We start from the raw sequence: 12,955 nt of genomic DNA on the forward strand, positions 1-12,955 counted from the left end.
CCTGGGAAAGAAAGAAAGAAAGAAAGAAAGAAAGAAAGAAAGAAAGAAAGAAAGAAAGAAAGAAAGAAAGAAAGAAAGAAAGAAAGAGGAAGGAAGGAAGGAAGGAAGGAAGGAAGGAAGGAAGGAAGGAAGGAAGGAAGGAAGGAAGGAAGGAAGGAAGGAAGGAAGGAAAGGGAGGAAAGGGACAAACAACCACAAAGTGCATAGACTCCGTTATAGTACTGTAATGATGGTTGCATGTTGGAAGACCTAAAAGGGACAGGTTAGGGGCAGATCCTCCTGAGGAATTGTTCTTTTTGCAAAAGTATTTCAATTTTTTTTATTTATTTTACTTCTACAAGTGAGTTACATTTTAAAAAATGAATTTATTTCAGTAAATTCACTATAAAGGTAAATTGGCAGAAGCTCTGTAAAATATAGTAACTATGGTACTGATATATATATGATGGAGAAAATCTATTTATGTGGTCATTAAGAGTTGTCACCAATTTGATGGCACATAATCAATCAAAGGTATTGATAATTGTATATTTTTTAATCTTTTATGCTGCTGTGAGAAAATTTCTAATATTTTAGAAAAAAATAAATGTTAAAAATCTTAACATTTTTAATTTGAACATTTTCTCAAATTTGTGTGAAGGATGGGAAACCCTTGTAGGCAATCGTTTGTGAAAATGTTATTTGACATTTTATACTATTTTTTCATCTCTTTATATTATTCACTGAGGAAAATAGCAAAAGACAGCTAGACATTATCCTAAGGGTACATGTTGTCATAGTACATCATGGGTAATGTATTAGAAATTTGGATAAAGCTGAAGTCAGAGATTCATAATGGGAAATGCATAAAGCACAAGGGTAATAAAAAAGTATCCATGCATCTCTCTTATTCTAATCTAGGTCCTTGTCTTGGCAATAACAAAACTACCCAAAACATTTAGAAAGCTTGCTGACACAAAGCCAGCATTGTGCAATCCTTCCAAAAAAGCAGGCAATACAGAGCTACCTGTATAGCAATTGACACTTTTGAGAGAAAGATGGTGGAAATGACTAATATTTCATATTTCCCCCTACCTGCCCCATCCCATAATTGTAACTAATTGTACCATAAGATTCCAAAAACGGTAGAGAAACCAAACCGTAAGAGGAGAAAGGAAATTAATTTGAAAAAGACAAGTAGGTTATAAGAAAAGGGAAAGAAGAAACATAATCTGGCTAATTTTAGAGCCATGTCTTTTCAAGGTTAAGCAGTATGACCCCTTTTCTGATGAAGGTTTTTTTTAAAACTTGTATACTCTTTTATATCCTGCCAGTAAAAAAAGTACAGTACTATATTCCAAACACCAAACAATCCGTTTTTGAACTTTTGCCCTGCACATGTAAATTAAAGCAAAATCCTCTCATCTGTACAGTTTCTTCATCTAACTTAGGCATGTCAACCCACAGCCCATGGACCTCATGCAGCCCTGGACAGCCAATAATGTAGCTCGACAAGATATAATAAAAAAAGGATTTTTAAAATTTATATACATTCCCTACTGTTATATATTTTATATGTATCCCAAGAAAATTCCTCTTTACTCAGCGTGGCCCAGGCAAATCAAAAGGTTGGACACCCATGATCTAACTTGTTCTTCATAGCAATCTAATAATAAAAGGACTGTCTCCTTGAGGACTTGTTCAACTTCTTAAGCAGTTCCAAACACTGTACATTAGTTGTCTTAGCCACAGAAGTGGCTTGTTGTATCATCTTCCAGGAGGCTTTTTCAACTATATAGTCAAATCTTGCAGCTCTGGGATTTTCTAGTCTCCATTTCTGAACCATTTCTGATCTTATCTAGGTTTGGAGATAAGACAAGATAAACTATTATTAGTCTCCAACTATTAAATATTGTTTGCATAAACAAGAGTCATTCAATCAGTACAATTGAGTTGTGCTTGTTGTAAATCAACATAATTCTCTTCAGTAACAAAAAATAAATTAATGTTTCTTTCTTACAACTCATATTTCTTTTTTAACTCATTTTACCTGTTGGTTCTAAAAAAGAGACTGTTCTATTATAAGTTGGAGGCGAGGGAGAAATAAACGCTCTTGTAAAAGCCCTTCTGTCAGACTCAAATAACCAGAAGCATTTGTTGACTTCAAAAGCACAGAAGTGTTTATTACTGCCACCTCTAATACAAGAATCTAGTCAACTAATGGTCAAAGCTAAATTAACACTAGATAAAGGTCAACGGAATTCAAGGAAGGCTGGACTTAGATCTCTTGTGGCAGTGCAATGACTCCAAACTGATGACATGTTTAACCTCTCCTTCCAGCTCAGCCTGCTCTTCTCCTATACCTTCCTAGTGACTGAAAGTTTGTGAAGTCATGATCAAAATCTGCATTGCTCAAGTCCTTTTGAGTATGTAAAGAAAATGAAAGAAAATCAACTGGAAACAATGCATAGACTAAAAGCATTGAGCGGGAAATACCTGCTGGTGGCGGCAATAACATTGTTTTCATAGGCACAGATGGGGAGAGGTCATGGGGGCAGCATTACAGCTTTCCTCTTCATTGTGCTCATCATCATGTTTCTACTACTCCTATTTAGCAGGCTCTGCACTGATTGTTCATTTTCTGGATATGCTGCAAAGGACTAGTTCTGACTTTAAATATATGTATGTAATACTTGATACTGAAGTGCCAGTAGGGCTTTTTATGACAATCTATGTCACCCCTTCTAAGGAGACCTCCCTAGGAGATATTGCTGGTGGCGTTCCATTTTCATGAAGTGAAGAGGGTTAAGCCAGTCAATGTTTTTCTGCTATGACTCCAACACTGTACTCTGGAACTGTGTTTATGTGGAAGCTCAATTGATCCTCTTGGGGAGAACCATCCAAAAGCAGTCAAAACTGAACACTTCTGAATGTCTTTTGCAAATTGATGGTTCACTATCTGCAATTTTGTCATCATATTGCTTATTATAAATGTATTTATTATTAATGCTCTGTATTAATTGTGCCTGGGTTAAAGGGTTTATTATTGTAAATATTTTATTTATATTATATGGTTTAACTGTTGCAAGTGACCTAGAATGTGGAAGAAATAAAGGGCTGATCGGATGGATGGATGGATGGATGGATGGATGGATGGATGGATGGATGGATGGATGGATGGATGGATGATAGATAGATAGACAGACAGACAGACAGACAGACAGACAGACAGAGTGGGAAACCTTTTGCATGAAAAATGGGATTGTTCTCATGTGCTGCAAAAGCAAGTAGTTGAGAAAATGAAAAGAAATATTCTTGTTTTTAGATATTGGAGGCTTTGTGTGCCCTTCACAATGGGCCAATGTCACTTCCTGAGGAGGGCTAATGTGTTGTATAATTTGCAGTCATTAATATACCTTTCTAAAACAGATGATGTATGGGCAATTCAATCTTCAAGCAGCAAACATTCCTGTACTGAGAAATTACTTATAAATAAATAAAGGTCCTATTTAGCTTCTTGCTGTCATTTCTAGTAAACAAATTATTTATGTAGCAAAAAACAAGTTCGTATTCAACATAGCTAACATATTATACAAATTTTATAGACTAGACTTATTTCCTGGAACAATGATGGCTAAGCTTTCGGGTTTGCCATGTCAAAAATTCTGAAAATACCTAACTTGACTCTGCAGGCGTGTTACCTCCCCCCCTTGAACAAAAGAAAAACAATTATTTGCATATTCATTTAGTTTTTTTAAAAATACAGTCCAATCATATTTGATACCCAGGATCTGTTACATGCTGTTTACCTTCAGACAATGTTCTCTCTCAGTTGGCAGGTCCCTGTGGCCTGCCTAAGGCAGCTCCAGGTCACACAGGATCTTCTTTCTTGAAGTATCTTCAGAAAATGCTCTTCCATAGCCTCTGCAGCATCAGAAAACTACATAGAAAACACATTTACAGGTAAGCACTTCATATCTGCTTCTGTGACCACATCCTATATGGGTACAATTGTGGAGAGATGAAAAAGAGTAGAGGATTCACTTATTCTACCTACTACCTACAGCACTGCGTGTACCAAGCAAGAGCAAGGCCCATGCAGTTATTTGGAATGGATGTAGCAACAGACAATGGAGATTAACTATTATGTTGGACTGTGACTAAATTTTTTATCTGAAAACAGACAGCTGCCACTCACATTTGGATCCGGGCTGCTATTAGTCTCAAAGGGGCAAAACATATATAGTACAGGTAGTCCTCGACTTACAACAGTTCATTTAGTGACCGTTCAAAGTTACAACGGCACTGAAAAAAGTGACATGACCATTTTTCAGTTATGACCTTTGTATTAAGCATCCCCATGATCATGTGATCAAAATTCGGATGCTCGGCAGCTATTTCATATTTATGACAGTTGCGGTATCCCAGGGTCATGTGATCAACTTTTGCGACTTTCTGACCAGCAAAATCAATGGGGAAGCAAGATTCACAACTTTGTTACTAACTTAACAACTGTCATGATTCACTTAATAACAGTGGCAAAAAAGTCGTAAAATGGGGCAAAACTCACTTAACTGTTTCACTTAGCAATATACATTTTGGGCTCAATTGTGGTCGTAAATCAGAGACTACCTGTCTGTGTCTTCCTCAATCTCTGATCCTGGGAGTTAGATGGTTCTGCATCTTAACTTATAGTGTGTGTGTGTGTGTGTATACATCAAACCCAGATGATTGTGGCTTATTCATAAATATGAACTAGCATCATTTGGCCTGTGTGATCTATATTCCTAGCTTTGTCCAATTCCATCCTAAAATACCGCTTTTAAGAGTCTCCCAGTCCCTTCTACAGAGCTTCGATTCTCTCATCCACCATCCCATGCATTAGTTGAACTCAGCCAGCTTATACTTCATAAAAACCTAAGGAACAATATCACTCGGCATTTTGTAGTCCTGATGAATAACTAGTTCTCAGTACACCAGCCATGCGATGTGAAAAACATAATCCATGGCCAGTCCACCTTCCACTTTTAGGCGCTGACCCCACTGGAGGAGGGCAGCCACTACAGTAGTCTTGCATTAGAATAATTTTGCAATAGTGGTGAATATCTATAGCTCCCCTAACCTCTGCTGAAGATGTTACCTAGCCTGGTAACGAAACGTCCAGAAACCAATCCACAAGGAAGGAACCTTCACTCTCTTTACAGTAATTCTTTGAGGCCGACAGGGAGCGCCCTCGGGCGGCCAAGAGACTACATTTCCCAGCAGGCCGAGGCGCCGAAGTTTGAAGCGGAAGAAACTGAAAGCCCCGCGCGCGCGAGTGGAGAGCTGTGACGTGCCAGTTGCGTCTCCAACGGACGTTTATAAAGGGCGAGAAGCTCGTTGGCGACGTTAAACGTCGGTTCGTCGAGCTGACGGTTGATTTTCCGTTTTCTTCTGGCGTCGAGTTGCGAAGGGTTCGGGCCAGCGATACGAGGCGGGGAGGGCTTGGCTAGCCGGCTTGTTCCCTGCAGGCGATACGAGGGACCGTCAGCATCACCGTCGTCCTCACGTGGCTTGATTGTGAGCGCTGCCGCAGCTTCCTCGCCCTCCGGTTTGGAGTCCGCGTCGTTATCCAGACCCATTTTCCAATCACGCTTTATGTTCTTGTATTATTCTATTCCCATTTATTCTGGACAGGTGCTTTCGGTGAAGTGAATGGAGGCCTTTCATAACCACTCGGAATTTTACTAATGCCATTAACCCTAGTGCATCCTTGTAGGTAAGGAAATGGTGTAGTAACCGCTCCCCTTGCCTGCTCCTTGGAACTTTTCATTTCTTTAGCACAGACATTCCCGACTCCCTGGCTTAGCTTTGCTCTTCTGCTTCTGTATGGTTATTTTGACGTCACCCTGCACTTAAATTAACACTTTATACTTTCTCACTTATCAGGTAAGCTAGTGGAAGCATGCCAATTTCAGGTTTATAGAACTTTTCCAACAAATTCCCTGACTTGATAAAAGGGTGAATTCTAAATTATACAAATCCCTTAGGCTATTATTATCAACAAGTAAAGCAAAAAGGGTCTTTGGTTTCTTCCCTTTCGGGTTGGCATTTAGCATGTCCTCTGATTTCAGTGCTAGTTGTCTGTAGATACTCCAGGTCTTGTACAATGTATTATAATTGATTTAAAAAGGTTAAATATTTGCCATGAAATACAATATTAATTGCATAAGAAACAAAACCATAGGTTTATTTGTGCATTATTATGTGAATAGTAACCTTTAAGTGATTTTTTTTTTGTTTCAGATACAGTAATGGAGTATCTTAAGGCTTCTAAGAAGACTGACAATTCCTTTCAACAGGAAGAAACTGAAGATATTGAATTTGTTAGTGTACGTAGACAATTTGCATGTAAACATAATAGTGCTGGAGGATCACCTAGAGATCAATAAGATGCAGCATTTTGTATTGTATAATGTCTATCCAGATCTGTCCTAGAACTCAAGCAGTCTTTTAGTACCAGTGCTCTTCAGTAGTTGCAGTTTAGGTCATACTCTCTTTTTTTCTAGATTTCATATGTAGCCATCAAAGCCAGCTGCCATGAACAGCCATTCCACTTATAGATTTCTCTTGTCCCCTTGAATCACCTATCAAAAGCCCTGGTGGTGCAGTGGTTAGAATGCAATATGCTTCTTCTGCTGGCTGCCAGCGGTTTGGCAGTTTGAGTCTTACCGGCTCAAGGTTCACTCAGCCTTCCATCCTTCCGAGGTCGGTAAAATGAGGACCCAGATTGTTGGGGGCAATAGGCTGACTCTGTAAACTGCTTAAAGAGGGCTGAAGTGCACTGTGAAGTGGTATATAAGTCTAAGTGCTATTGCTATTGGTAGCAATCATTACACCAGTGGTGGCGAACCTTTTAGAGACTGAGTGCCCAAACCGCAACCCAAAACCCATTTATTTACCGCTGCGTGCTGGGTGGGCGTGGCCTCGGTGGTAACAGCCAACTGGGTGGGTGTGGCCACCTTGATGGTGCTTGTGGGGGCCGGGCAGGGTTGGGGGAGATCCAGGGGGGTCTCTGGCGGGTGGGGCGGTGCACCGGAGGCTCATCCTGTGAGGAGAGGAGAGGCAGGGCGGATGTGCCAATTGCCGCAGGGCAAGGCAAGGGGCTGGAGCAGCTGCTGCCTGACACCATCAGCTCCCCCACACACACAGGCCAGCGAGCGCATGGGGGCCGTCGGTGTCCGTCAACAGCCACAGTCTCCTGCATCATGGCAGCCCTATCGGCGTGAGCGGAGACGGCCCTGGGATGGCCGGAAAGGAGCCCTCACCTGGTGCGGGTCCTGTCTACAGGGTGGCTCTGACGGGGGCAGGGGCTGCTGCTGCTCTGACTGGTCAACCCTGAAGGGAAGCAGAAGGGGCAGCTGGTGCGTGAATCTGCTGCCTCGTCGGTCTGCTAGTGAGCAGCCGAGGCAGCTCCAGACCCCCGGCTGCCCCTCCACCTCCTGTTTCCCTGCATGGTGACCGGTCAGAGCAACAGAAGAAGCCACTCCCATCAGATCTGTCGAGTGGATGCCGGGCAAGGGCTTCCTCCCTCCCCCATAAATCAGCGAGAAATAAAACCTCTCTTATTACGGCTTAGTTCAACATAATAAAAAAAAAACCTTTGTTCCCGAGAATTTTTTTCCTAGCAGTCAGGCAGAAGAGCAGAGCCCCGAGGCAAGTGTTCCGGAGCCGTTTCCTCCCGCATCTTTCTCATTCTCAATTCTCTTGCCCACGTATTGTCTGCACCCCACTCCCCCAATTGCTCTACGCTTCGCAGCCCAGGGAGTGAGATTCACACACACCCCGCCTCAGGGCCCTGCTCTTCTGCCTGGTGCTGGCAGCTCCATCATCCACAGCTGCCGGAGCAAGAGGCGGGTCACAGCAGCCCATTAATCTTTTTGCTGCATCGGCACCCGGGGGCTTGCTATTTCCCCCCCCCTCCACCCAAAAATCTAGGTTGAGGTGCAAACCCAGCTCATGTTCCTTTGCTCAGGAGGAGCAACTTATTGCAACTTCTTATGGTTGTGAACTAAGCCGTAATAAGAGAGGTTTTACTTCTCGCCGATTTGGAAGCGAAGGTCTGCCAACCATTCTGGCGGGGGAAGGCAGGATCTGGCATGCGGGCACTCTTTGCCGCTGCTGCCGCACATTGTCCTGCGTGCGCCTCCGGGTGGGGAGGGGAGGGCGTCTGCCATAGCTCACCTTCCCCCGCCACTGCCCCCACCAGCGTGAGGATGGTTGGCACAACTTTGCTTCCAGATTTGCGGCCGGCCGGGCTTGGCAATGCAGGGATTACTGCCGCCTCCTCCTCCTGCTTCTCTATGTGGTTGGCCAGTCAAGGGGCTCAGAGCAGCAGCCGCCACCCCCGTCAGAGCCACCCTGTAGACAGGACCCGCACCAGGTGAGGGTTCCTTTCCAGCCGTCCCTGGGCCGTCTCCGCTCACGCTGATGGGGCTGCACTGCGGAAGGGATATGGCGGCTTTGATTTCACTCTCCCGCTAAAACTGCTCCTTTTATACATTTCCTCACCCCGCCCAGCTCTTGCAGCTATTCCCAGACTGCACATGCGTGGAGAGGGGAAGAGGGAGGAGCCCAGAAATGGCGTGCGTGCCCACAGGGACAGCTCTGCGTGCCGCCTGTGGCACGTGTGCCATAGGTTCGTCACCACTGCACTACACCATATGGTAGCAAATTCTTAATATAAAAGAGTTTTTTTCTTTTATTGAATCTAAATCTCCTTAAATTTATTTTTGGTAAAGGATCCTGAATATTAATACTGTGAAAGAGGAAGAAAAAAATTACCTGCCTCTACATTTTTAATGGCATACGTGATTTTAGTACACCTCTATTGTATCCTATCTTTCAAAGTTAAACAGTTTCTTTTTTAAAATATATTTTATTAATTTTTCCCAATAACAATCGTTAGTGCTTAGTGAACAATGTGTTGTCTGGGTTCATATATTTAAAAACAATAATTTCTATAATTGATCAATGTGTTAGTTGATCATATATTTCCTTGATCCTCTCTTCTTCCAGTATGTTCTCCTTTTGTCTACATTAAACAAATATACGGTAATTCTTAATATTTTCAATACATACCAAGTTGGGTAAAAACATTTCTCTAGTATTTGTACATATAACAATAACATCAACATATAACATCTTTTCTAATCAGCTTGTTTCAATTGTATTTATAGAAGTCTTATTAAGTCATTATATGTCCTGTTTTCAAAATTCTTATTTAAGCTTAATGTCCCCTCAGTATTAAAAGCACTCATCAGTCATAATTTTCTCAGAACTGAAGGGGACACTAGGGTGGGAAAGTCTTCCAAGGAGATAGAAGAGGAGGGAGCATTGTGCTCAAGAAAGAAAGCATATCATCTTGGTATATGCTGGTCTATAACTGTAATAAGTATTTTTAATACTTTCTTAGTATAATTACTGCCAAAAGAGCCTTTATGATTATGATTGAGTCGGAATGAGTGCAGTTTAAAAAAAAACTTTCTTGGGTTATGAAATATCTGATCATTTGGTTAGAAGGCATTTGACAGAAGGCCATTCCACAGTTCTTTATAATGAGTGATATAAAATTGACCCAAATAAAAATTATTCTAATGAACCTGAATAACTAATTTGTTGTACTTTTGCCTCTCATATTTTGAGAGTACTCATAAGTGGAAAAAAAAACCCACTACTAAATATGTTTGTCTTCCTAGGAAGGCGTATTGAGACCTGTCCTGGAATGCATCGATCTTAGTAATGAAGAGGAATTTGATACCTTTTCTGAAGTGAGTGTTTCCTCACTGTAATTTTCAGTTTTGCTGTAATTTTTAGTTTTCTCTGGAATTATTTTGCAGTATTTTTCTGCAAACTTCTTACAATATGAGGGACCATGTCTGATGCATATGCACAGTAATTCTTGTTTATGTTTTGAAGGAAGAACTGTTTTAGAGGTACCTGCAGTTTCATATTTTAAAAGCAATTTGCATGTTGTTTCTATTTAGAAGGGGATCTTTGAATACCGCTTAAATTGTAGTTGTAGATTTTGATAAACTAAAAAGTAAACCCACACAAGAAGCCACGGGTTATTTTTGTGGCAGTGTTCCATACGGATCTATGTTCTTTCAAGTTATTTTTCTTCTTTGTTAAGTATACATTGCTCTTTTCTGGTTTCTCCCCTTGTTTTATGTCAAGAAATGCATTTCTTTTTCCAGCATTACTACGATACCCTGTCTGACCTGATTATAGATAATAATGGAAAGAACAAACATTTTGAAAGCTAAATTGTCCAAATATTTGTTATTACTTGCTCAGTGGAAACAACTAACAACAAATTATTAACCAACCTGTGGATAGAAAGGAGGCACTGTAATATTCTTGTTGCCAAACAAGCACTTCCCAAACTAACCTTGAATCATCTTGTAGGGGACAGGGGCACATAAAAATTAACTAAATAAATAAATACTATTGTTAACCACTCTAAATCCAAGATTGTGTGGGCATCTCCATGATCTTTCAAAGAATTTTGTGCTGCATCCAGAGCCATTTCCTCTATTCCTGGGACTATATATTTTAGTTTCTGCTGTTTCTTTGCAGCTTGCTTTGCTATTGAATTTTGGCGGTACAACTACAACTCCTGCCTGGTTTGGTATTAAATGCCTCTAAATCAAAAAGGGAAAGTCTGCATTAAAACATCCCAGTTTTACCATCAAGATCTACACCAGCAGTTCTCAACCTATGGGTCGCAACCCCATTTGAGGATTTGAGGTCGATAGACCATTTCACAGGGGTCGCCAAGGAAGGCTGTCCGCCATTTTTCCCCCTTTTCCGGCGGGTGCCTTACCTCCCTTGAGCTGGGCCAGCTGGTGGTCGGCCTGCTCCGTCTCTGCCGCTTGCCAGCTACGCCTCGGCCGGCGCAGGGGGCGGAACCACGCATGCTCGGTGCTCCCGGGCAGGGAAAGTCCTCGACTTACGACCGGTTGGGTAGTCCTCGACTTACGACCGGTTTAGTCCTCGACTTACAACCGGTTTATTCCTCGACTTACGACCGGTTGGGGGTCACGGCATTAAAAAGGTTGAGAACCACTGATCTACACTTAACAGACTTCACAAGGATTTCAGGGTTTTGTTTCTCAGTGCTGGAGCATCCAGTGAGAGAACCACTGATTCAGCCTTGTGCTGGTCAGTCTTTTTATCAGTGACTTGAATGAGGGAGTTGAGGAAACATTTATAAAAGTTGCAAATGACAAAACTAGGAGAGGTGGGTAATGATTGATTAATAATTATAGTTTTATTTTTTGACTTCTGGGACATATAAATAACCCTCTCTAGGTTAAAGATCTAGACCAGGGGTAGTCAACCTTGGCTCTTTTATGACTCGTGGACTTCAATTCCCAGAATTCCTGAGCCAGCTTAGCTGGCTCAGGAATTCTGGGAGTTGAAGTCCACGAGTCATAAAAGAGCCAAGGTTGACTACCCCTGATCTAGACAGAAGTTATATTTATTTATTTGTTACATTTATGTGCCCCCTATCTCGCCATGGGGCTAATCTAGGCGGCTTACAATAATAAAAAAGAAGAAAATGAAAGGAGTGTAAACAACAGAAATAAAATAACATAACTATAACATAACCATTGAAATGGGAACACAACAAGAATACATCAATATAATAACCAAAAAGTTGAATGGGTAGAGATCGGGGGGGGGGGGGGAAGAGAAGGAATCTTCATTCCAGCAGCCACCTCCATTATTTATGAATTGGTATTTATAAATTTAAATCCAATATTTATAAATCCAGGATTTATAAATTTATAAAAAAGTATTTAGTATTTGTCCAGTATATTCTAGCTTATTATACAGGTAGTCTTCAACTTATGACTACAATTGACTCCCAAATTTTGGTTGCTAAGTGAGACAGTTGTTAAGTGAGTTGTCTCTTTTTATGACCTTTCTTGCCACAATTGTTAAGTGAGTCACTATAGTTGTTAAGTTATTAACACAGTTATGAAGTGAATCTGGCTTCCCCATTGACTATGCTTGTCTGAAGGTTGCAAAAGTTGATCACATGACATCAGAACACTGCAATTGTCATGAGTTAGTTGCCAAGCGTCTGAATTTTGGTCATGTGACCATGGCGATGCAACAGTTGTAAGTGTGTAAAAAGGTCACGAGTTAACTTTTTTCAGTGCTTTTGTAACTTCAAATGGTCACTAAATGAATGATTGTAAGTCTAGACTACCTGTACAGATTTTGCTAAATCAAGCTTAGTTTGGCTTTCCACAACTAGCAAATACTCAAGATGTTAGGACTGCAGGTTTTTCTGCTTTTTTCCCCTCCTCTGTCATCTCTCTCAACCAATTTGGAGAAAAATGTAGGAAGTAGGGAGAATCGGCTAAAATTATTTCCCTTTTGTAAGTGAGAACTGGAAATGTTTCATGTATGCAGATCAATTAATAGGAACTTGGGTTCCATGCAGTTATGATATATAAGTATATTATCTGTCCTTGGTATCTAGAAGAATTATGCTTTGCATGCTAGATCTGCCCAAATGATCCTGCAAGCCATTTGTTTTACCTTGAGCTTAAAAGTGTTGTGAGATAAGATATATATGTTCAGTCATGTCCAATTCTTGAAGACTGCCTGGACAAATCCTTGCAGTTTTCTTGGCATTGTTTTTCAGAAGTGGTTTGCCATTGCTTTCTTCCTAGGGTTAAGAGAAAATGATTGGCCCAAGGACACCAGTTGGTTTCATACCTAAGCCAGAACTAGTTTCATGGCCTCTAGTTTCTAGCCTGATGCCTTAACCGCTACCGCTACACCAAATTCACTGTCATTGTTTATATACACTTTTCCAAGTCTTTTCTGGAGAATGGTGGTTCCCCTCCCTCCAATTTAGAGGGAGTATATAGAAAGAAGTTCCATTGCACAACCAGAAATCGGTTAGAAGCTTTGTCAC

At 41.1% G+C, this 12,955-nt stretch overlaps 1 protein-coding gene and 1 pseudogene across 1 annotated transcript in view; one reads left to right on the top strand and one right to left on the bottom strand.

Annotated features, from left to right (window-relative positions):
• Positions 1 to 5,600, bottom strand: part of LOC107295495 — a 52,450-nt pseudogene extending 46,850 nt beyond the window's left edge.
• Positions 5,601 to 6,270: 670 nt separating this feature from the next.
• ZNF451 (zinc finger protein 451) overlaps positions 6,271 to 12,955 on the top strand; it is a 26,446-nt gene continuing 19,761 nt past the window's right edge. Inside the window, exons 1-2 of the mRNA XM_029285862.1 lie at positions 6,271 to 6,350; positions 9,717 to 9,794. Coding sequence (XP_029141695.1) covers positions 6,273 to 6,350; positions 9,717 to 9,794 — 156 coding nt within the window. The 5' untranslated portion in view covers positions 6,271 to 6,272. The remainder of the gene's footprint in view (positions 6,351 to 9,716; positions 9,795 to 12,955) is intronic.

This window comes from Protobothrops mucrosquamatus, unplaced genomic scaffold, assembly GCF_001527695.2.
Source record: "Protobothrops mucrosquamatus isolate PMUCROS unplaced genomic scaffold, P.Mucros_1.0 scaffold2367, whole genome shotgun sequence".
NCBI lineage: Eukaryota > Metazoa > Chordata > Lepidosauria > Squamata > Viperidae > Protobothrops > Protobothrops mucrosquamatus.